Raw genomic sequence first — 24,823 nt, 5'->3', positions numbered from 1 at the left:
TCTGGGACAGGGAACCAGTGGGGAGGAACTGAAGGTGAGTGAGGAAAAACAGATCAGATTAGGAACCAGGGTGTAGGGGAAGTCTAAGTCTAACTGGGCGACGAGACTGGAATAAGCAGCCAGGCTGGGTTGCTGGAGACTGAGAGCAGATTATACATGAACATTTAGTTTGTGGCAAGCTGGGGTGTAAATCTACTGTGAAAATACTGCCTCCCTTTCCCCGCATTGACTTAAAGCAGTGTCTACATCGCACTATGTCAGGTGGAGAACTCTCCCACCAGCATAGCTTCTGCCTCTCGATGAGGTGGACTATAAGGTGGATAGAAAGCTGGCTAGATTGTCGGGCTCAATGGGAGGTGATCAATGGCTTGATGTCTAGTTGGCAGACGATATCAAGCGGAGTGCCCCAGAGGTCAGTCCTGGGGCCGGTTTTGTTCAACATTTTTATTAATGATCTGGATGATGGGATTAATTGCACCCTCAGCAAGTTCGCAGATGACACTAAGCTGTGGGGAGAGATAGATACGATAGAGGATAGAGATAGGTCCAGAGTCACCTAAACAAATTGGAGGATTGGGCCAAAAGAAATCTGATGAGGTTCAACAAGGACAAGTGCAGAATTCTGCACTTAGGAAGGAAGAATCCCATGCACCACTACAGTCCGTGTACCGACTGGTTAAGCAGCAGTTCTGCAGAAAAGGACCTGGGAATTACAGTGAATGAGAAGCTGGATATGAGTCAGCAGCATGTCCCTGTTGCCAAGAAGGCCAATGGCGTATTGGGCTGTATTAGTAGGAGCATTGCCAGCAGATCGAGGGACGTGATTATTCCCCTCTATTCAGCACTGGTGAGGCCACACCTGGAGTATTGCATCAAATTTTGGTTCCCCCACTACAGAAGGGATGTGGACAAATTGGAGAGAGTCCAGTGGAGGGCAACGAAAATGATTAGGGGGCTGGGACACATGACTTACGAGGAGAGGCTGAGGGAACTGGGGTTATTTAATCTGCACAAGAGAAGTATGAGGGGGGATTTGATAGCAGTCTTCAATTACCTGAAGGGGGGATTCCAAAGAGGATGGAGCTAGGCTGTTCTCAGTGGTGGCAGATGACAGAACAAGGAGTAATGGTCCCAAGTTGCAGTGGGGAGAGGTGTAGGTTGGATATTAGGAAACACTATTTCACTAGGAGGGTGGTGAAGCACTGGAATGGGTTACCTAGGGAGGTGGTGGAATCTCCATCCTTAGAGGTTTTTAAGGTAAGGCTTGACAAAGCCCTGGCTGGAATGATTTAGTTGGTGTTGGTCCTGCTTTGAGCAGGGGATTGGACTAGATGACCTCCTGAGGTCTCTTCCAACTCTAATATTCTATGAGTCTATGACTAATTATGTCGACAGGAGAGCACTCTCCCATCGACGTAATGTGTCTTCACCAGACATGCTAAATCGGCACCGCTGCATCGATACAGTGGCACTGATTTAGTGTGGTAGCAAAGAGAAGCCCTAACAGTTCCCTTGTGTGCTTTGATCTATCCCATTTCCAAGCATTAGGGAAATGTTAGTGCGCAGCAGCAGGCTCCACACGAACACTCAGTGTGCAGCAGGCTAGTGCGAGGTAAATTTACACCCCAGTTTGACACAAACTAAGTGTGTGTCGAGAGAAACCCTGAGACTGTATGAGGCATCCATGGAGAGAAACTGGGGCTTGAGGCAGACAGGACAACTCAAGGTAAGGATAAGTGTGAGAAAGAGATCAGATGAGGACCCCAGAGGGGAGGGACAGCACAGAGAAGAGGGGGGAAACTGGGACTTGGCTGGGGAAGCCAGAGGTGAAGTCCAGGACTGGCTTGGCAAGGAGATTGGGACTGGGGATGAGAAACTTGAGAAGTGGAGACGGGGACTGGGACATAGAGCAAGGGACGGAGAAGAGACAGGACTGGGACAGGGACAGGTTGGAGGATATGGGGCAGAAGAGGTTAGGCTTGGGGGAACAGGGGAAGAAGGGTCTGTCACTACCAGAACACACACCTCTCCAGAGCCTGGAATGGAACCCAGCATCCCTGAGTTTTGCCATTCCCCTGCTGTCAGCAAATATGTGTCAAACCCTCCAGCAAAATTTTCTGATCCCCCTCTAGTGCTGGTCCACAAAGAGGATGACAACCTACTACTACTGTCAGTTACTCCATTAGCTCAAGTGGCAGTGGATTCTGTGGTGGATCTAAAGGTTACAACCCTGCTGATGACCCATGTGGGTGTCACAGGGTTGTCATCTTTCTAATGGCTAGTATTTGGATCCTCAAGTCCCTACCCCCAGCCCTGCCTCTTCCTCCCAAGGCCACACCCTTCTCCACCTCTTCCCCCGCTCCTGCTCCACCTCTTTCCTTGAGGCCCCGCCCCTTCTCTGCCTCTTCCCCTCAAGGCCCTCCCTCCCTCGCTCACTCCTCCCCCCCCCCATCGTCACTTACTGGATAGTCTCAAGGAGCCTGTCTGTAGGTACGAAGCCACCCCAGCTGAGCAGGGGCTGGCACAGATTAATGACCTGGTGCTTTCCCTCGCCCAGTGGAAACCAGACTTTTGGTTCAGGTGTCATTTAGGTCTATTTTTTTTTCAGTTTGCTTTTCTTAAAAACCTAGGGAATTATGCACAAAGCTTTACTTGTAAGGCACTTTAAGTTTGCAAAGTTGAGCAGTAAAAAACAAGGAAATGGCAGAATTAAAGTTGTCTTTGCAACTTTATTTTGGCCCACCTGTATATATGTGTTAAGATACCGTCTTTAAATACATGATAACAAGCTATTTTCTCCATGAGGAATTGGGTTCTGTCCCTGCCTTTGCCACAGAGTTCCTATGTGATCCTTGGCAAGTCACTGAAACCAAATGTTTATTTTGGCCCACTTGTATGTATGCATTAAGATACAGTCTTTCATTACATGATAACAAGCTATTTTCTCCACAGGACTCCTGCTTCTTTCTGTGCACAGGACAGACAGTGCTCTGAATCAGGGCTGTGGAGTGAAGGAGGCAGGTGTCTGTAGGTCCCCTGCCTCATTTGTTGCAGAAACTGTGAAGTGTGCTGTGTATGAGGCAGGGGATTGCAGAAATGGAAAGGAGGGTCTCTTGTTAAGGCAGGTGAATGCTGCCCTGGTGAATTGGATTCTATCCCTGCCTCTGCCACACAGTTCCTATGCAATGCTTGGCAAGTTGCTGAAACCAAAAGTTTCCCAGGTGGTCATTAATTGTGTGTTCCTCATTTTATGGGTGGCCCCCTTGTAACCTTGGGGGTCTGGTTTGGAGAAGTCCTGAGCACTTGCTGCTGTAAACTGAAGTCAGTAGGTACTGTGCTCTGAACATACTAAGTGCGGTATAATGCTAAGGACTCTGAAAAATCAGGACCTGGTGTCTCAAGTTGGGCACCCAAAATCAGTTGACACTTTTGATCATTTTGTCCATAGTGTCTCTGGGCTTCAGTTCCCCATGTGTAAAATGGAGATAACAACACTTCCCTGCCTCCCAGGGGTGCTGTATAGAGAAATTCTTTAATGTTTGTGAAGCACTCAGCTACCATAGAAATGAGCCATAGAAAAGCCTATGAGGAAATTAACAATTCTGTTTTGGGAGTTCAGTTTGGATGACGTGCAGTACATAGGGGCTGGGGCCCCACATTGAACAATGAGCATAAAAAGAACTATTGACCATCCACCCATTCAGTCAGTACCATGTGTCCTGTTCACTGAATGAGGCAGGGGTCCTGGGGCAAAAATAGCATTTGATCATGTGATTAAAGGCTGTATCACAATGCAAATACAAAAGGGACTAATTAAGGTTACAGAGGACAGCACGAGTGTGTCATTCTGAATGTTTGAGTGCTCGGTTTTACAAATTTAATTTCCTTTTAGCTACTTAGCTTTATAGATTTTAAGGGCCGAAGGAAGCATTAGATTATATAGTCTGGCCTCCTGGGTAACAGACTATAGAATTTAATCCAGTTACTCTTGAACTGAATCCAATCATTTTTGTTTGGCTAAAGCACATCTTCCAGAAAGGCATCCTGTCTTCATCTAAATACTTCAGGAGGTGAATAATTTTCTGATTCCCTTTTAATTTGTTCCAATAGTTAATCACCCTCACTATGAAAAATATATGGCTTACTTCTAATATGACTTATCTGGCTTTAACTTCCAGCCATTAGTTCTTGTTTTGCCTTTCTCCACTAGAATAAAGAGGCCTCTACTTACCAGTGTTTTGTCCTTGCACAAGTATTTATACACTAAAGTACTTATATAGTATAATCACATCACCTCTTGGTCTTCTTTGTTAAAAATAAACAGATGGAGTTCCTGGAATCTCTCATTGCAAGGCATATTTTCAAGCTCTCAAATCATCTTTGTGGCTCTTCTCTGCACCCTTTCCATTTTTTAAGAAAATATCCTTCTTAAAATGTGGACAGCACAGCTGGATGCAGTAGCGGTCTCACCATGCTGTATACAGAGGTAAAATCATGTCCCTGGTAAGAAATTATCCAACAAAATGGAGCTTCATTGGAAAATGCTGGTTTGTTGAACTCGACATTTCCCATGAAAGTGAGTTGGGTGCAATGAACTTTCTCCAGACCACAGGCTGGGTTGTGGCAGAAACTTGCATGGTTAAGTTCCAGCTCGCTTGGGGGGCCTCCAGCCAGCCCTGCCATGTAGATTGCCTTAGGGCCAGGTACCCCAGTCTTCTCAGGTCAGCTGCTCTGGGATAGCTGCACCATGTAGACTGCCCCAGCACCACAGACCCTGGTGTTCTATAGTCTGATGCTCCAGGGCAACCCTGCCATGGAGAAGGGAGTCATAGAATCATAGAATATCAGGGTTGGAAGGGACCTCAGGAGGTCATCTAGTCCAACCCCCTGCTCAAAGCAGGACCAATCCCCAACTACATCATCCCAGCCAGGGCTTTGTCAAGCCTGACCTTAAAAACCTTTAAGGAAGGAGATTTCACCACCTCCCTAGGTAACCCATTCCAGTGCTTCACCACCCTCCTAGTGAAAAAGTTTTTCCTAATATCCAACGTAAACCTCCCCCACTGCAACTTGAGACCATTACTCCTTGTTCTGTCATCTGGTACCACGGAGAACAGTCTAGATCCATCCTCTTTGGAACCCCCCTTCAGGTAGTTGAAAGTAGCTATCAAATCCCCCCTCATTCTCCTCTTCTGCAGACTAAATACAATAACTCCCCACTTAACGTCCTCTCGCTTAACGTTGTTTCGATGTTACATCTCTGCTCCATTACAGAACATGCTCATTTAAACTTGTGCAATGCTCTGCTATAACGTCGTTAGGCTACCTGCTTTGTCCATGGCTGGCAGCCCTCCCATCAGCTCCCCTACCCGCCCCCCCAGTGCCCTTTGCCTGCAGGCAGAGCCCACGGACAAGCTCCCCTACCCCTCCCCTCCCACCCGCGGCACCCAGGAGGCCGGGGGGAGGAGCGAGGACGCGGCTCACAATCCCCTCCACCCCTCACCTCCTGCTTGCGGCAACCAGCTGTCTTGCGGCGTTCAGGAGGCTGGGGGGAGGAGTGAGGACATGGCGCGCAGCCTCCCCCCGCCTCCCGCCTGCGGCAACCAGCTGGTCCGCGGCACTCAGGAGGCAAGGGAGGGAAGGAGGAGGCTGTGCGCTGCATCCTCGCTCCTCCCACCTGCCTCCCGAATGCCGCAAACCAGCCGATGGCCACGGGCAGGAGGCAGCGGAGGGAAGGGAGAGGCCGCACCCAGCACCCCCGCTCCTCCCCCCTGCCTCCCGAACACCGTAAGACAGCCGACCGCCATGGGCAGCAGGCGTGGGGAGCAGGGGGAGGGTGCTGGTCCGCAGGGTCTGCCAGCGGGTAGGGGGGCATAGGGGAGCTGATATGGGGGCTGCCAGCCTGTTAAATACCTGTATTAAATTGCCTGTTTAAAATTGTTTAAAATGTATATAATGCCTTTTGTCTGGCAAAAAAATAAATAAAAAAAAATATACTCCTCCCTGGTCATTTGTCCAATCTTCCACTTCTTGTAAGCTTCTTTTTTGTGTTTAAGATCAGCAAGGATTTCACTGTTAAGCCAAGTTGGTCGCCTGCCATATTTACTATTCTTTCTACACATCGGGATGGTTTGTTCCTGCAACCTCAACAAGGATTCTTTAAAATACAGCCAGCTCTCCTGGACCCCTTTGCCCTTCATGTTATTCTCCCAGGGGATCCTGCCCATCAGTTCCCTGAGCGAGTTAAAGTCTGCTTTTCTGAAGTCCAGGGTCCGTATTCTGCTGCTCTCCTTTCTTCCTTGTGTCAGGATCCTGAACTCGACCATCTCATGGTCACTGCCTCCCAGGTTCCCATCCACTTTTCCTTCCCCTACTAATTCTTCCCTGTTTGTGAGCAGCAGGTCTAGAAGAGCTCTGCCCCAGTTGGTTCCTCCAGCATTTGCACCAGGAAATTGTCCCCTGCACTTCCCCAAATCTTCCTGGATTGTCTGTGAACCGCTGTATTGCTCTCCCAGCAGATATCAGGGTAATTAACGTCTCTCATGAGAACCAGGGCCTGTGATCTAGTAACTTCTGTTAGTTGCCTGAAGAAAGCCTCGTCCATCTCATCCCCCTGGTCTGGTGGTCTATAGCAGACTCCCACCACGACATCACCCTTGTGCCTCACACTTCTAGACTCTCAGGTTTTTCTGCAGTTTCATACTGGAGCTCTGAGCAGTCATACTGCTCTCTTACATACAGTGCAACTCCCCCATCTTTTCTCCCCTGCCTGTCCCTCCTGAACAGTTTATATCCATCCATGACAGTGCTCCAGTCATGTGAGTTATCTCACCAAGTCTCTGTCATTCCAATCACATCATAATTCCATGACTTTGCCAGGACTACCAGTTTTCCCTGCTTGTTTCCCAGGCTTCTTGCATTTGTGTATAGGCATTTAAGATGACTCGCTGATGGACCTGCTTTCTCAGTATGAGACAGGAGTCCTCCCATCTTGCGCTCTCCTGCTCGTGCTTCCTCCTGGTATCCCACTTCCCCACCTACCTCAGAGCTTTGGTCTCCTTCCCTCAGTAAACCTAGTTTAAAGCCCTCCTCACTAGGTTAGCCAGCCTGCTTGCAAAGATGCTCTTCCCTCTCTTTGTTAGGTGGAGCCCATCTCTACCTAGCAATCCTCCTTCTTGGAACACCATCCCATGGTCAAAGAATCCAAAGCCTTCTCTCCGACACCACCTGCATAGCCATTCCTTAACTTCCACGATTCGATGGTCTCTACCTAGGCCTTTTCCTTCCACAGGGAGGATGGACGAGAACACCACTTGCACCTCAAACTCCTTTATCCTTCTTCCCAGAGCCACATAGTCTGCAGTGATCCGGCTCAAGGTCATTCTTGGCAGTATCATTGGTGCCCACGTGGAGAAGCAGGAAGGGGTAGCGATCCGAGGGCTTGATGAGTCTCGGCAGTCTCTCTGTCACATCGTGAATCCTAGCTCCTGGCAAGCAGCACACTTCTCGGCTTCCCCGGTCGGGACGGCAGATAGATGACTCAGTCCCCCTGAGGAGGGATTCCCCAACCACCACCACCACCCACCTCCTTCCCTTGGGAGTGTCGGTTGTGGAACCCCCATCCCTCGTACAGTGCATCTCATGCCTTCCAATTGGTGGAGTCTCCTTCTGCTCCCTTCCCTCAGATGTACCATCTAGTCCACTCTCCACATTAGTACCTCTGGAGAGAACATGAAAATGGTTGCTCACCTGTATCTGCATTGCTGGTACGTGGACGCTCCTCTTTCTTCTTCTGGAGGTCACATGCTACCAATTTTCTTCAACGTCCTTCTGTCCCTGCTGCTCAGCCTGCTCTGATTCTTCAGAATGTTGTGCCCGCAGAAGCATATCCTGACATCTGTCCAGGAAATCTTCATTTTCTCTTTTGCAACACAGGGTTGATACTTGTTTCTCCAGACCCTGAACCTTCTCTTCCAATATGGAGACCAGCTTGCACTTTCTACAGACAAAGTTGCTTTGGGCTCATCTCCCAGCTCCACAGTAGGGAAATTAGAAATCTTGGGATGGGATCCCGATTCCCAGGGTCTGCAGCTCTGAGGCAGCCCTGCGTTTCAGACTGCTCCAGACCAGGGACCCCAGCGCTTCGAGGCTTCCAGGCCAGTGGGCTATTTGGGACACCAGCTGGCCCAGGAGTCTGGAAACCCAGGGTCCCCAGTCCAAGGCAGTCTGCATGGCGAGGCTGCCCAAGAGCCACAGACCCTGGGAGCCCCAGCGGTAACTGAGAGAAATTGACATTTTTGTTTTTCTCTTAGCACTGGTGAAACTGACAACAATGTCAGTGTCACTCAGCATCTACTGGTGTCCCTGGGAGCAAATTTCATGTCGGACACACCATGTGTTGGTGTTTCCAGAACAAATGTTGAGAGGATTTCTGGTTCACAGGAACTTTTGAAATAGCAAAATTTCCTGTGAGCTGGAAATCCTGCATTTCAGCCAGTTCTTCTCACTGCTCCCTTGTTTAAACCTCCAAGGATCATCTCAGCCTTTTCACAGCATCACCCTGGGACCTCTAGTTCAGTTGCTTGTCCACTATGACCCCTGTGAAGACCATGGGAGATATCTGTATGTTTATGTATATTATGTGTTACCTCTGTTTCTTTTATTGCTCTTTTACCATTTACTACCAGAGTTCAAAGAGTAACTCCCGCTGGAGCTCCCCACATGTCCCAGCAAGGCAGACAATGGCTACAGAGAACCCAATCACTGGTACTTAACTGACAATACAGGTGTCAAGGCCTTTCAACTTTTGCCTCTGACCAAGCCGGGCACAACCCCCCTAGCTTGGGAGAGGGGAGGGGCCCTTCAAGTGGGAAAATTAAACAAAGAGCTTGGGAACTATGAAAAGGGGAGCCCTGATGAACAGAGAGGGAGAGGCAGGGTCTGCAGGGAAGGAGATTGAAACCCAGTCCCCAGAAGCAGGGGTAGCTGGGATAGGTTGGGCCAGCCTAGGTTTTGAGGGAAATTATGAGGATTAGTAAAAAGCATCAGAGAGTCCTGTGGCACCTTTAAGACTAACAGATGTATTGGAGCATAAGCTTTCGTGGGTGAATACCCACTTCGTCAGATGAGGATTAGGTAAGACATATACCTGTTGGCCTTTAGTTGCTTTAACACTTTTCTCTCTGGTCACTGTGTTCCAATTGATACATAAAAAAATCACTCTCCTGGGCCTGGTACTATTCAATATTTTCATTAATGATTTGGATGATCGAGTAGAGAATCAAGTCATCAAATGTGTGGATGACACAAACCTGGGAGGGGTCACAAGCTCTTTGGATGAGAGTATTAGAATTCATAATGACCTTGATACATTGGAGAATTGGTTTGAAATCAGTAAATTAAAATTCAGTAAAGACAAGTACAAAGTACTAGACTTCGGAAGGAAAAATCAAATGCAAAAAATCCAAAATGGGCAATAACTGACTAGGCAGCAGTACTGCAGAAAATATTCTGGGGTTATATTGGATCACAGACTGAAATGGGTGATGCTGTTTTGAAAACAGGAAATGTCATTCTGGATTTTATTAACAGAATTGTCCTAAGTAAGACAGAGGAGGTAATTGTCCTGCTGTACTCAGCAGTGGTGAGGCCTCAGCTGGAGCACTGTGTCCAGTTTTGGGCTCTCTCTCTATGACGGGTAGGACAAGAATTAATCCACTTAGATTGCAGCAAGGGAGAGTCAGGTCAGATATCTGGAAAATCTTTCTAACTATAAGGATAGTTAAGTACTGGAACAAGGTAACAAGGGAGGTTGTGGAATCCCCATTGTGATGTTGCACTCCATATATTTTATGGAAATATGCTTATGAGCGTGAATATGATGTAACTGGAATATGCTTTATAAAAAAAGATCTCTTGTAAGGTATCATAACAAAAGTTATAACCTACTGAATATATTCCTCCTATTTGTATGTATGTATCATTCTTGTATCTGAAGCTAGAAATATGAAGTGTAACTCTGAGGTCCTATTGTAATTATGCAAAGTGTGGGCCATTAATGGTGGTTTAGAATCTGGACGGTTCCCATTGACTAGGACAATTACTTGTAGAAGGTTTATTTACCTGCAAGCCTTCCTATGTATGTGTGGGCCAGCCTGTGGGTAATGAAGAATGAGGTCTCACAGGACATGTGACAATGTCACATGATACTGGAATCCATCTTAAATCTGGTACTTTTCCATTTAGAAGGAGGGGTAGGGACCCAGAGAGACAAAAGTTTCCCGCCTTGTGCCAAAGCTATAAAAAGGGGTGGAGCAGGACAGTCGGGGATGCCAGTCATGAGAAAGCCCCTGTTTCCCACCTAAGATGTCTGCTGGAACTAATAAGGACTATACCAGGGGAAAGGATTGGGCCCAGACTAGGAAGGAGTCTAGTCTGTCAAAGAAGCTTATTGGCACATCTCTCAGGGTAAGATTTTACCTGTGATCAGTTTCTTAATGTATTAGGCTTAGATTTGCGTGTTTTTTATTTATTTCATGGGTGACTTACTTTGTTCTGTCTGTGATTACTTGAAACCACTTAAATCCTACTTTTTATACATTGGTCTGTGTTGCAGCAGGCTAGCATGTGTGGCTCAACAAGGCAGGGTTATGGAGTCCCAACTGGCAGGGAAAACAGGCTCAGAGGTAATTTCAGAACATCAGGTGAAAGTCCCAAGGGGGTCTCTGTGACCGAACCCGTCACACACGTCATTGGTGACTTTTAAGAACAAGTTAGACAAACATCTATCAGGGATGGACTGGGTATACTTAAACCTGTCTTGGTGTGGAGGGATGGACTATGTGACTTCGTCAGGTTCCTTCCAGTCCTACATTTCTATTTATTCCAAGATATGATAAGCTATTGAGGCCTGCTGATTTTTTTAAAAAAGTTTATCTCTAGTAGATACTGTTTAACATCCTCCTTAGTTACCAATGGATTGCAGAGTGGCACACCCTCCTCAGATAGTATGAAAACACATCCTGCTTCTATCCAAAACCAGAAATGTTTATTGAACACGTCTGCCTTATTTGCATCATTATAAACTATTTTACCATCTCCATTTGTAATGGGCCTACACCTTTGTTAGGATGTGTTTCTTTGTTTGTCTTTGCTCCTAATATACTTTAAAAATTGCCATTATTGTTCCTTGCCCTGCCAACTATGGAGTTTTCCATGATAGCTTTAGCTTCCCTTATCAATTTTCTACATCTCATAGCTTCCAATGTATATCAATTGCTACTGAATTCCCCTCTTTCCATTTGTTGTACTTTTTTTTTATTTCTAATTGCTGCCTGCACTGCCCCACTGCACCAGGACGGGCTTCTGGCCAAAGTTCTAGGGCAGTGGAACACCTAACTCCCTAAGGCTCCTTTGTAATTTTCATACTTCATTGGCTTTCTAGGACACATTGAGCTCCAGCTGGATGGAGGGGACAATGCCTGCTCAGGACGTGTGAAAGTAAGACGTGGAGACACCTGGGCTACAATCTGTGATGCACACTTTGATCTCAAAGCTGCCAGTGTTATCTGTAATGGACTACAGTGTGGAACAGCTCTATCTATCCCAGGAGGAGCTCACTTCGGAGAAGGACATGGACCAATCTGGTCTGAGGAATTCCAGTGTGTAGGGAATGAGTCACACCACGTGTACTGTCACAGGATATCACACGGGAGTCAGACGTGCTCACATGCAAATGATGCCAGTGCCATATGCTCACGTAAGAATTTGGCACAATGTCTCTAAAATCCCAGTGTTGTGTATTCTAGTGCAGCAATAAAACAATCTCACTCTGTAGGGAGCTGGGATAATAGAGCTGCTATTGGCTTCTAGTAAAACCTCAACAATCCAATATAATGGGGATGGGCTCAATCCCCTTGACTTTCCTTTTCTTTGTTATTTAATATAAAATAGCTCCAAGCCTCCCTCTTTAAACCCCTTCTCCCTTCTCCCCTGGGTACACAGGATTCCGGCTGGTGAACGGCAGCACAGAGTGCTCAGGGAGGGTGGAGATCCAGGTTCTTGGTGCCTGGGGAACGCTCTGTGACTCACGCTGGGATTTACCAGATGCCAACGTTCTCTGTCATCAGCTCGACTGCGGATTCGCTGTATCAGTCCCAGGAGAAGCGTATTTTGGGAAAGGAACCGGCTCTGTCTGGACAGACACATATCACTGCAAAGGGACTGAACCCCATTTGAGACATTGCCCTGTTACTGCCCTGGGGGCCTCTCAGTGCTCACACGACAATGATGCCAGTGTGATTTGCTCAGGTAAGTGCAGGAGAGATGCTGGATTAAGGACACCTGCCCCTCAGTGTGTGACACTGCCCCCAGAGCAGGGGAACCTCAGGACACAGCAAGGGGAGGGGGAGCTAGATCCTAAAGCACGTATAATACTAGTAAATGTATTAAAGATAAAATTTAAGTAAATAATATTATCACAAAAGAATAGTCGTGACCTGGGAAAGCCCTGGATTCTCCAGTAAAAACATCAGTAACTCTGTCCTTACGCAGGGCAGAGGAGCAGGGGCAGCACTTTGTCCTTCGGGTTACATAAATGTCACCAATTCATTGTCCCCAGCCTTCTCCAATGGTAATTAGAGGAGGAGCTGGTAGTGACTCCCAATATGGAGGTTGGTTCACACTTTCTATTATAAAATATTCTCGGCACCTTCTTGAGAAGCTCTCGCACCTTCCTTGATTGCTGGAGCCTTTGTGATTTGGGAAGGGGTCAGTGCTGGGGCCAGGGAGGTGCCTTCTCTAGTGCAGTGAGATGCCTTCCAGGTTTGGCTGAATTATAAACTGCTGAAAATCACCATTTCCCTTCTCCTGAGGGTATTTTTGGTAGCACACTACAGAGAAAGTAGTGCTTTCACTCACTTAGCTTTTTTTACTTTTTTCACACCTTTCCAATTGAAAAAACTCTAACCCCCCCCCCCCCCGGCTTTCTTACTTTCTTATACTTTTTTACCTTTTTCTAACTTTTTATAGTGGAAGAAAAGATTAGCAGGGGATTGGACTAATGACCGCATGAGGTCTCTTCTAATCATAATATTCTGATTGTATGAAAAAATAGAAAGGGGGAGGAAGTGGCAAACCTGTAAATCCAAAAACTGGAAAAGAAAATTGAATGTTTCATTTTCCAAACGTTGAAATTAATCAACATTTTAGTTAGAGTCTAAACAAAAGTTCTCATTCCATTACCACATGCCAATATCATGGATCTGTTTAAAAATTGAAATACTGCACTTGAAATACTTCACGGGAAAAATTTTGAGTTGATGACCCGCTCTAATATTTACCTTTTATAAAAAAAATAAAAATAAACAGCATTATTTAGTTCATTTAGTCAAAGCCAAAGGCACAAGAATTAGAAAAAAACAGAATTAAGGTTACCTATATAATGTTAATTCAGTCCCCCACCCTCCCTTCTGCATATACATTATGATACAGTCTAATTGCATGCATACGTCCTATTATTCTTACCTACCCCCAGTATCAGAGTGCACCACAAACATTAATGAATTTGTCTTCATAACACCCCAGGAGATAGCAGACTCTTATGATGCCCATTTCAAAAGTGACTTAGGCACTTAGAAGCCCAAGAATAACATTTTCAAAAATGCCTAAGTGACTTAGAGACTTAAAATCCTATTTTCTCAAGTAACGTAGGAGCCCAAGAACCATGCAGACTTCTCCCTCTTGCTGCCTAAGTCACTTCTGAAAATAGCACTTAGGCTCCTACATCATTTAGCTGCTTTTGAAAATTTTACTTACAATGATTAAAGCCAAAATTCCAAACTCGCTACTTATTTGGGGTGATTGGGCAGCAACCTGAGACCCTCAGGGCCTGATACTCCAGAATACTTACCATTTCTGAAGAGTTTTCTGTGTTCAAAGTTCTCTACAGACATTAATAAACCCTCACCAAACTCCAGGGAAGCAGGTGGTAAGTATTATTATTAGCTCCATTTTACAAATGGTGAAACTGAAAGAGATAAGCAAAGTGACTTGCCCAAGGCCACCCAGTGACTCAGCAGCGGAGACAGGATAAAACAAAGTGTTTTGACTCGCAGCCCTGTGCTCGTTCCACCCGACCCCACTGCCTGACTGCAGAAGAGCTGAGTATCCACATCTTGTCTTGACCCTAGCAGCAGTTGTGAGTGCTCAGTACTTCTGCAAATCAGACCCCATAAAAATTGGCTTAAGAAACCTGCTCAGCATCACCTGTGAAGTCTGCAGCAGAGGCAGGAACAGAACTGAGCTCTAATGAATGACGGTCACTGCTCTTAACAAGATCATCCTAGTTCTTCCTGCGCTCCCCTGCTTGTTCTCTTCAGGCCTTCCAGTTTCTAAAGTGAATGAGGCAGGGGTCATACAGGCAACAGCCTGATGCTGCACAACCCCGACTTATCCATCCTGGGCACTGAAAGTGGCCAGGGCCCTGCAGGAAAATAATTCACTAGAAAACTTAATTTTAATGACCAGCCAATCTGGTTCCCTTCTGGCTAAATGGAGCCCGTCTCATGGGTCTATAGATCTGCAGTTTTAAGACCCAAAGAGGCCACTGTGATCATCTGCTTCTCCCCTCACCAAAGGGACCCTTACTGCTTAATGAAGTTCCAGCTCCCCTCTCTGACCCATCTTCAAATCCATATACAGAGTCTCCATAGGGCTTCTTGACTGGCTGGAACTGGGGTCCTTACAGAGAAACCTACTTCAGAAGCCCTGGATTTCAACCTTCTTCCTAATAATGGACACATAGCTTCCAGGACTGTCTCCCACAGAGCCCAGAGTCACTGGTGCCATTACACACCATAACTAAGCCTATAGGGCCCTGCCCAGCACTCACAACAGAGGTCTACTCTCTTCTTCACAGCTGATACCTTTGTACCTTGGGGGCAATTCACCTCACATTTCTCCTGCTTCTCACAGATGCTGCTACCTGCATTCCTAACTGAATTCCCTGCAGCCCTGCCCTGCCCCTCCTAACTAGCTACCCAGCCCATACCCTGGTTCTTGGAGGGAACTCCTCAGCACATGAAGATGCTGATTTCTCCCTACAGTTGCTGGAAGGAGAATCCTTTCTAAGGAAAAATACCTGGTCCCTTCCGTACGAGCTCCATTTGCCATGATCCCATCTGGCCTTCCTGAGGGGCTGTGGTACCCAGTTATATCCATGAGCCTCCTCGGAAAGCCCCAAATCTACTCTCTACCCTCACACTACACTAGTGGCATAGCTAGGACAGGAAACTTGAGTGGGCCTTGGCTTTGGGGGGGGGCAATGATGGGAGGGGCAGAGGAAGGGGTGCAGGAGGAATCCGGTACCCTGGGAAGGGGCAGGAGGCAGGAGCTCTTCTCCCTCCACCCCTTCCAGCCAGCCCTTACTGCTCAGCAGGCACCCAAAGCTGAGGCTGCACGGGGCACACAGGCTGCGGGACGTGCCTAGGGTAACCGGATAGCAAATGTGAAAAATTGGACAGGTGGTGGGAGATAATAGGCGCCTATATAAGAAAAAGCCCCAAATATCAGGACTGTCCCTATAAAATTGGGACATCTGGTCACCTAGGTGCACCCTTTGGGTGAAGGGGGGTCCCGCTGGGGCTCGAGCTCCACCCACCCTTCCCGACCCAGGCTCAGTGTCCGTCAGCCCAGCCGCGTCCCTTTCCTGCCAGTGCTGGGAGAAGCTGCCCTACTAATGTGGGGTCAGAGACCAGGGAAGCAGCGCACGGCGCAAGACTGATGAACACTGAGCCGGGGTTGGGAGTCCCAGCCGGTGGATTTGGGGGTCTCTGGCACTGATTTGGCTGGGCCTGGATGCTAACTGGGTGGGCCACAGCCCACCCGTGGCTACACCCCTGCACCACACTAGCTGCACACAGGCATTCTCTTGGTCCAGTCTTAGGGCGAACTCCTGGCTCCGTTTAAGTCAATGGAGGTTTTAGCATTGCCTTCAGTGGGACCAGGATTTCACTCTTAGCCTTGAAATGTTGTTTGGCTACCAAGATCCTTGAGCTGTTTGGATCCAGTGCACACACACTGCACCCGTCAGGTTGCCATACTAGTACATACTGTACCTGACACAGCCAGTGGGTGTGCCCTGCTCTGACTCTGCTGCTTGTCTTTTAACATTGTCAGTCTCTCCTGGCTGCACCTGGGTCTGAACTCAGTGAGTAATTCCTAACTTATCACCTTGCTGTAGGACTTACTGACTCTGTGACACACACAAACACTGAGATTCACATCCCAAGGACATCACAATATTCACCAACAGAGAACGTCCCCTTCCCTGCCCCACACACAACCTCCTTAGTGTGGTGTGAATTGATCAGCTGGAATCTCACGTTGGGCTCAGAGATGACACCACACTTCAGGGGACAGCTCCAGTCAGAACCACCAGTGCCAGGAACTATCTCACACTGGGAGCTCCTGCACTGGACCCAGGTGAACCAAGAAAGTTGCCACCTACTGAGCAAAGATCAGAGGGAACTAAGGGAATTTACCAACAATAACCTGTTCCTCACCATCATGATCCTTGCTCTTCCATTGGCCAAACTCCCTCAAGGCAGACTTGCCTAAATCATTCACAACCCACCTGCTAAGCGCTTGTGCAGACACCATTCACTGGCTTCCAGGCATTTAAGCCTGGATAAAGTGACTACAAACCTCAGCAGCCATTCCACCAGCACACACAGAGACTATTTTCCCAATCAGTAACCTGCAGGAATTCTCTCGCTCACTCATTTACAGGGTCTGCTGGTAAGTACCGCTGGCAAACTCAGCGTGTTACAACAATCCTTATATCAGCTTCACTTAGAGATTCAAAAGAGAAAGTTTCTTCTGACAGAGGTTGTTCCATTTAACACTGTGACACACTCTGATCACTGCGTGATACCTTCTTCTTTAGAAACAGTCCATAATTTCATGCACACTCTGTATTATTTCTAGTGTATAACAGGGAGTGTTATTCAGTGTAGTTCCCATCTCTCCTGAGCCCAGGTCGTTCTGAATCACTCAGACTGCTGAATGGAGAGAGCCGGTGTGACGGGAGAGTCGAGATTTCCCTCCATGGTGTGTGGGGCAGAGTGCTGGATGATCAGTGGGACATGAATGATGCCAGCGTGGTGTGCGGGGAGCTCCAGTGCGGAGTCGCTGAGAAAGCTTATAACCCCCCTAAGTCTGAGCAAGGAACGGGCCCCGTGGGGCTGAGAAGGGTCCAGTGTGCAGGAAATGAGACTCGTCTGACTCTCTGTGACAACTCCACGTCTGAGACAGCCCAAGCAGGAATCGCTGCGGATGTCGGTGTCGTTTGTTCAGGTGATTCATTTCCAAATCTCACAAACACTCTCTGTTCAGTAGGAAAATACGTATTAACAGCTGGGATCTATCCCCACAGGGAGCAGGCAGATCAGACTTGTGAATGGGACAGGTCGCTGTGCCGGGAGAGTGGAGATTTATTACAGCGGCAGCTGGGGGACAGTCTGTGATGATTTCTGGGACCTACCGGACTCCAATGTCCTCTGCAAACAACTGGGATGTGGACATGCCATCAATGCAACTGTCTCAGCTCATTATGGGGAAGGATCCGGGAAGATCTGGCTGGATGACGTGAACTGCTCTGGGAATGAATCCGATCTTTGGGCGTGTCCTTCCAGGGGCTGGGGCCAGCACAACTGCAGACACAAAGAGGACGCGGGAGTTCTCTGCTCAGGTCTGTTTTGTGAATGCTCTTGTGAGCTGTGTTACCAGGGGATTTAATGGAGGGGGCAGATGTTTAAGGAGATTGCTGAGAATGATACTTTCCCTGACTGTCTCTGCCTCCCTTTCCCTTGGGTATCTACCAGGGTCACCATTAGAAAGTCCTCAGCTCCCACCAGAGATATTGGAGATATTGCAAGATTTCCCTAATGTTAGAATGCTGTGTCTCAGGTATCTGAAGGAGACTGTATCATGGAAAGCAGTGACTGAAAAAGGATGTAGGGTCCTAGTGGAGAAATAACTGAACATGAGCTCCCAGTGACCTGTGTGGTAAAATGGGGTAATGCGAACCTTGGATGTGTAAACAGAGGAGCAGAAAGTAGGAGTGGGGACTAAATTTTACTGTTGTATATGGCACTGGTGAGACTGATACTGGAATACTGTGTCCAATTCTCATGTCCACAAAAATTGGAAAGGGAGCAGAGATGAGCCACAAAAGTGATGTGATGGCTAGAATAAAAGCCTTAGGGTGAGAGATTTCAGATGCTGAATCTGTTTAGCTTATCAAAATGATCAAGAGGTGACTTGATTACAGTGCATAAGTTTCTCCACAAGGAGAACATACCACTTACTAAAGGGCTCTTTGATCTAATGGAGAAAGGCAGAACAAGAGTCGATGGCTGGAAGCTGAAACCAGACAAATTCACATTAGAAATAAGGCCCAGGTTTTTAACAGGGAGGGTGATTAACCATCAGAACAAACTACCAGGGAAATGGTGCATTCTGCATCTCTTGAAGTCTTCCTGTCTAGACCGGATGCCTTTCTGGAAGCTATGCTTACATCATACTCAAGTTATTAGGCTCTATGCAGCTGTTTTACAGAAGGTCAAACTATTTGATCTCATGATCCCTGTCACGCTGTCTGGAGTGGCTTACAGCTCTGAGTGCCCACCTCCGGGAGAATGATGAGAAACAAGGCAATACCCCAAACTGGTGGTGCGTTCGACAAGTCGATATCACTAAGACAGTAACAGATGTGAACTCCTGGACCAATGTTCCTTCTAATTTTTTACATCCATGTGCAGAATGAATTTTGTTATGTGCACCAGTATAGAGGTGATGTGTGGCGGGGGTGGGGCTGAGGGGTTCGGAGTGTGGGAGGCAGCTCAGGGCTGGTGCACAGGGTGGCGGTGCACAGGGTGAGGGCTCTGGCTGGGGATGCAGGCTTTGGGGTGGGGCCAGGGATGAAGGGTTTGGGGTTGTGAGGGGGCTCAGGGCTGGAGCAGAGGGTTATAGTTTGGGGGCTGAGGGCTCTGGTTAGGGGTGAGGGCTCTGGGGTGGCCCAGCCCATGCTCCGCTCTGAAGCTTGGTCTGCCAGCCCATGCTGAACTCCTGCAGGCAAGGGGGGCGCAGGGGCTGGTCCCTGCGGTGGGGTGGCGCGACGCCAGGCACAGGAAGCAGAAAGCGGCGGCACTAGCAACTGCAGCAGCGGGGCTGGTACCGGGAGCAGCATGGAGCGGCCGCGAGAGGTGGGTGCGGGCGGCCCGACTCCCCCTGCCTGGGGCTCACCTCGCCCGCCGCGGGCTCCTTCTCTGCAGCGCTTCCCGCCGCGGGGCTGGGGCTCTCCCGGGGCTCTGCCCTGCACGCGTCCAGCACCCCCGGGGCTGCTCCTGCCTCCCTGGGCTGGCCCCATATCCCCTCTCCTGGGAGGCTGGAGTCCTGCTGCGGCTTGCGCCCCTCTGCCTCCTCCGTGGGGCAGGCAGCCCCAGGGGGTTGAGGCCGTGCCACCCCTTCCCCAGCTTCCCCCTCCAGGCTCCAGCAGCCCCCGCACTGCCCTGCTGGGCCTGTTCAGCCCTCAGCCCCAGCAGGGGGCTAACCTGGGATGGGGTTTGCGCCTGGCGTGCTCTGTGCTTGGGGTGAGGCGGAGATGGAGGAGCGGGCGTTCAGCAGCCCCGCCAGCCGGACTACCAGCTCCACGGAGCTGCCGCCGCCGCCTCCTCAAGGCCAAGCAAGGCCGCGGAGACCCAGCGGGACCCCGCGCCCTCCCCAGTCAGGGAAGAGACTGAGAGTCCCTCCCCTTCGGCCTGGACGGGAAGGTGAGTGACCGAGCGCATGCTGGGCACCTGGCCCGGGGCCCAGTGCCCCATCCCCTTGCCCGGTGCCCCCCGCAACACCCCATCTCCCCTGGTGCCCCGCCCGGTGCCCTCCAGGGCCCACCAGGCGGATGGCACCAGGTCCTGCCCTCATGCAACCCGCCCCTACTTTGCAGGTGCAGGGGGCGGCTCGGCCCGGGGGGAGCCGCAGCAAAGACCCGCCCGGAGCTGGTGCAGGAGACGAGCGGGGCTCTCAGCCCAGGCTCCGGCATAAGCCTGCAGCAGGGAGTGGAGCCACCCCCCCGCCGGCTCGGCTCAGCCCAGCCCCGCTCTTAAAGGGACACGGACCCCACCGCGGCTCGGCCCGGCCCGGGGCACGTGGGGGTGTCAGGGTGCGTGCAGGGGGTTCCCGGGTGCCTGCAGGGCCCTGGCAATAGATGGGTCTGGAGGAGCCAGCCAAAGGGGGGGGGGGCGCGGAGCGGCCAGGGGGGGGGCCAAGGGGGGAAGGAGGGGGGGGCTTTTTTATGTTTGCTCCCCCTGCTCTTAAAACCTGGCTACGCCACTGAGTGGCGCCTCTCCAGTCCAGGCCCCTGTGGCTGTGTGCCTACGGGGCCCTTGATATCCTGCTCTGCAGCCATGTGGCCGCACAACTTAGAGGGAATGTAGTCTTGATTCACTATATCTATCTTCCCATGGCGTCACAGACAGTCCCCTTAGACTCTCCAGCCTATCTTGTCACACAGACAAACTGGACTTAGTGATAATTGGTCACTTACACCAAAAATCACACCACATTCATGTTGATTCCAGTCCCAAGAGGCCAGTCACTTATCCCAGATCAGTTGGTACCCTGAATCTTACACCAAAGACAATGCCTGTAGCCAATCCTGTAATAAACTATATGCAGGTTTATTGACTAGGAAAAAGAAATAAACAGGTTATTTACAGGTTAAAGCGAGCAATCATCTACACACAAATGAGTTACCATTTACATCCTAGGAGTGACAGAGTTGTAGTGATCTGTCAATTCCAAATGTCCTTCAGTGCTGACCCAGGGGTAACCCCTTGGGGTCTCTGGCTTCAGTTTGGTGTCTCTAGCCCTGTCACAGTTCAAACAGCCAAAAAGATGAACAATCTTGACATCTATTATTTTTATTTCCCCCTTCCAGCCTTCAAAGCGATGGGATGAGGCCTTCTGCATGTACTACATGCAGGGGATGGATGGGGGGATCATTCCCGTGCCTGAGTTCACAAGTTCAGAGCAAACATTTTCAGTTATAAAGCAAAACTTACATATTTTCTTGTAGCATGGACCACAGACATTACAAGTGAGATTAATGCCTGCAGCAACTAACCATCATTTCATAGAATCTAAGCACAAAATACATTCTTACAAGATTAATACCAGTTTTGAGCAAAACTAACATACAGGTGACCTGATCTGGTCTCCAGCTGTGAGATTGTCAGTTCTCAGCTGCAGCCTGGGCAAGAGCTGGCATCTGGCCTGCCAATGTCTCAATCCTTCCCGGCCTTTATCTATTACAATCTGAATGTAGCTGCTGGTAAATGGTGGCCTTCCAGAGATGCCCACTGTATTTCTAAGGGGCATGTGGTGTGCAAAAGAGTCTCTCATTCTTGGAGTGGTTCTCTAGCAGTAGCTCCTGCAGAATGATGCACAGGATCAATAGCAATCGCTGAGATTTCACTCTTCACACCCCAGTTCATTTCAGAATCAGACGATTTAAATTCCCTTTTTGTGCCTTTCCTTCTAGAATTCACAGATCTGAGGCTGGTGAGCGACAGTGACTGTGCTGGGCGGCTGGAGGTTTTCTACAATGGGACATGGGGCAGTGTTTGCTCCAATCAGATGTCTGGAGTCACCCCAGCAATTGTCTGCAAACAACTGAACTGTGGGGATGGAGGGCAGATTGCAAGAGACTTTGAATATGGAGCAGGTTCTGGTCCCACGTGGCTGGACCACGTTGCATGCAGTGAGCAGAACAGCTCCCTCTGGCAGTGCCCGTCAGAGCCCTGGAATCCAAAGTCATGTGATAACCGAGCAGAAGAGACCCATATTTCTTGCACTGGTAATCCTGAAACTACCTGCATGCGCACATGCAGACACACATATATGTGATGTGTTCAATTAATTGAAGGGTTAGGATAGAACTTGTTGTTGTTCACATCTCAGTGTAGGCAGATGTAAATTCTCAACACAAGATACAAACATATTTTCATGATGTTTTATAGCAATAAGCATTTGTCTGATTAACAACAAACATGGAAATTAATCAATTAATTATAAAAGAGACCAGTGTTATACAGTGTGATAAGGTAGTGTGAGATCCTAGAAAAGCCTCTCCCTAGAGACCGTCATTAGGCAGTTCTGTGGTTATTAATCTTTTTGGGATGAACAATCAGAGATGGGCCCAGGCTGTGCAGTTTGGGTCAGAACTGGAACCCCCCCCAAGTCTATGTGCATGTCAGCCTGTGTGTCTGAGTAACAGCTGAATAGCAAATTAATTAGGTATTAAATGACCCAGAGTTCACATTTCAGTTCATACAGTGCTGAAATTAGGGGTTTAAAATACAGATAAATTCTACTCCCACATCACACACACAACCCAGTGCATTCACCTCAGCTTTTTCTCTCCATAGGAAAAAAAGCAAAAGCAACTCAGACCCTGTTTACCGAGTGCCCAAACTCTCCAAGCTGCACAGGTATCTCTGCTTCTCACTGTCTCCCTCTTGGTCCCTAAGGACTTTCCCAGCTGTCCCAGTAACATGTGAGGTTTCTGCCTTTCCAGACCAGGAGAAGTTACGTGTCGTGGGAGGAGAGGACAGATGCTCGGGGAGAGTGGAGGTTTGGTACCGTGGCTCCTGGGGAACAGTTTGTGATGATTCCTGGGACATGGCAGATGCTAACGTTGTGTGTAAACTACTGGGTTGTGGAACTGCTGTATCTGCCCCGGGCGAGGCTGCATTCGGTGAGGGGACTGGTCCCATCTGGGTGGAGAAGGTGAACTGCAGAGGGACAGAGTCATCTCTCTGGGACTGTCCTGCCAAGCCCTGGGGTGAGAGCAACTGTGGTCATAAGGAAGATGCTGCTGTGAATTGCGCAGGTGAGTGACAGGAGATGTTTCTGCTATATGCTGTAATTTTCAGGGACATGGATGGATCAGTCCACCCCCTATCCCTTTGGTCCCAGACTAGGCCCTCCCATCTCCTGTGTGCAGAAGAATCATGGATGCTGTGGGGTGGAACCTTTGTGGGGTCAGATTGGCTCAGGCATCAGCCCACATAGCCCCTGCATCCATCACAGGCCCCAGTGTGCTGGTTTGTTACTAGAATCCTCATCGCTGCACAGAGCACAAGGGACTTGGGCCCTAAATCACTAACATACAGGCCCTGTGCTACTGTGAGGAAGTTTGTGGAGGTGACAGCTGGAGACAACCAGGGACTCTCAGTGGTGAGGTTCCCTCCAGGAACAAACACGTCACCTCCCCCTCGCTCCAGGCTCCAACTCTCCTCCCTTTCCCTTTGCAGGTCTGACAGAAAGGACAGATTTTTCCAAATATCCCAGTTAAAGCATCCCCCTCCTCCCATCAAGGGTTAAATTTCCATGGTGCTGGGTCACAGAGGAGGAGCTTCAAGCTGCAGCCTGAGGGAAGGAGCTCCTTTCCATGGCCTGTGATATCTGAGGGGGAATGACACCTGGGAGCTGCAGGCCCTGCTGAGCCAGAGGATTCCTGTCTGCTGGCTCCAGCTGACAGGGCAGGGCCCATGATTTAAACAGCAGCCTGTGAGCTGCCCCCATAGCGCACAGACTGTCCCAGCTCATTACCCTGCTGTCCTGGGCCGTGCAATGAGTGACTGGGGAGCTCCCCAGGTCCCCCTCCCTCCCCCGAATCTCACAGGATAATCTCTCCTTGTCGCATGTTCATTTCCATCCAGGTCCCCCGCGACGCCCTCCAACCGACAGTGGGAGAATCACGGTGCCCCTGATCATCTGCATTATCCTGGGGGCCCTGCTCTGCCTGGTCTTAATCATCCTGGGGGCGCAGGTGCGAAGTGCCAGGGCACAGCGCAGAGGTGGGTGCTGATTGGTGTAAACAGTGTGAAATGCCTCTGCAATAGCAGGGGGGCTGCAGGTGTCAGGGTGAGGGGTGATACCAGGCTGGGTGGGGTGGATGAGGGTGCCCAACTCCTCTCTCATTTAATATTTCATTAACTGGCAGTGGAATAGCCCAGCCATGAAATCTGGAGATGATGCTAGCTAGGGACCTTTGCAGTTTCAGAGAATCTGCATCTGTATCCCCCCACCCCCACCCTCCGGTGATCCACTCCAGGAGTGCCCACTCAGGCCTCCAGCCGTCACCTGTCTCTGGGTGGGAACCCCCGTCCCACCTCCTTGTGGCCAGGAGTTTTTAATACTGCACCCCCCCTGCCTTCCACTGTGATACCCCCAGCAAACCAGCCTGCCTACAGGCTAGCCCCCATGCTGTGCATTCTCCCCAAGGGCTATGAGCAGTGCATTGCCAGCAGTCAGAAGTCACCACCCAACTCTCTCTCAGCAAACTACACCTTATTCCTAGGATAAAAGTATGACAGAGAAAACATTAAAAACAATAAAAATTCCTCCACAGTTGCTGAACATACCAGAATTCACCCGTCTTCCTCATGGGCAGCCTGGTAGACCAACGTCCCTCCAACTATTCAGTGTTGGGATCCCCGTGGACAGAAGGTCCTGCCCATTTGCTGAATCAAAATGAAGGCCCTGAGTCTGTTTAAACTCAGCCTTTCATACCAGAAGTCTTTCTTTGTCTCTTGGTCTCTGGTAACCCAGTTTGGACCAGTCTGTATAACCCACCCTGAAGGTCGTTACCTTTCTGGAGTTGTTTACAATCTCAGTGATTCACCTTAATTCCCCCGCCCCCCAACACACACACACACACACTCTCACTGTTTTTTCTTCCTTGAGGAGCTGTGGTAAC

The 24,823-nt window shown here is 49.2% G+C and overlaps 1 protein-coding gene across 1 annotated transcript; it reads left to right on the top strand.

The window, feature by feature from the left end:
* Window positions 1-9,690: 9,690 nt before the first annotated feature.
* On the top strand, window positions 9,691-23,921 carry LOC112124468 (scavenger receptor cysteine-rich type 1 protein M130-like; the record flags this gene model as incomplete). The annotated part of the gene is made up of 8 exons (XM_029914001.1): window positions 9,691-9,697; window positions 11,444-11,758; window positions 11,995-12,309; window positions 17,038-17,355; window positions 17,435-17,749; window positions 21,602-21,916; window positions 22,637-22,951; window positions 23,784-23,921. Coding segments are annotated over exons 1-8 (2,038 nt in total), but the record flags the coding sequence as incomplete, so codon positions are not given.
* Window positions 23,922-24,823: the final 902 nt, after the last annotated feature.

Source organism: Terrapene carolina, unplaced genomic scaffold (assembly GCF_002925995.2).
Source record: "Terrapene carolina triunguis isolate 2854851 unplaced genomic scaffold, T_m_triunguis-2.0 Scaffold25339, whole genome shotgun sequence".
In the NCBI taxonomy this organism is placed as follows: domain Eukaryota; kingdom Metazoa; phylum Chordata; order Testudines; family Emydidae; genus Terrapene; species Terrapene triunguis.
This window is presented reverse-complemented; position numbering and strand designations above follow the sequence as displayed.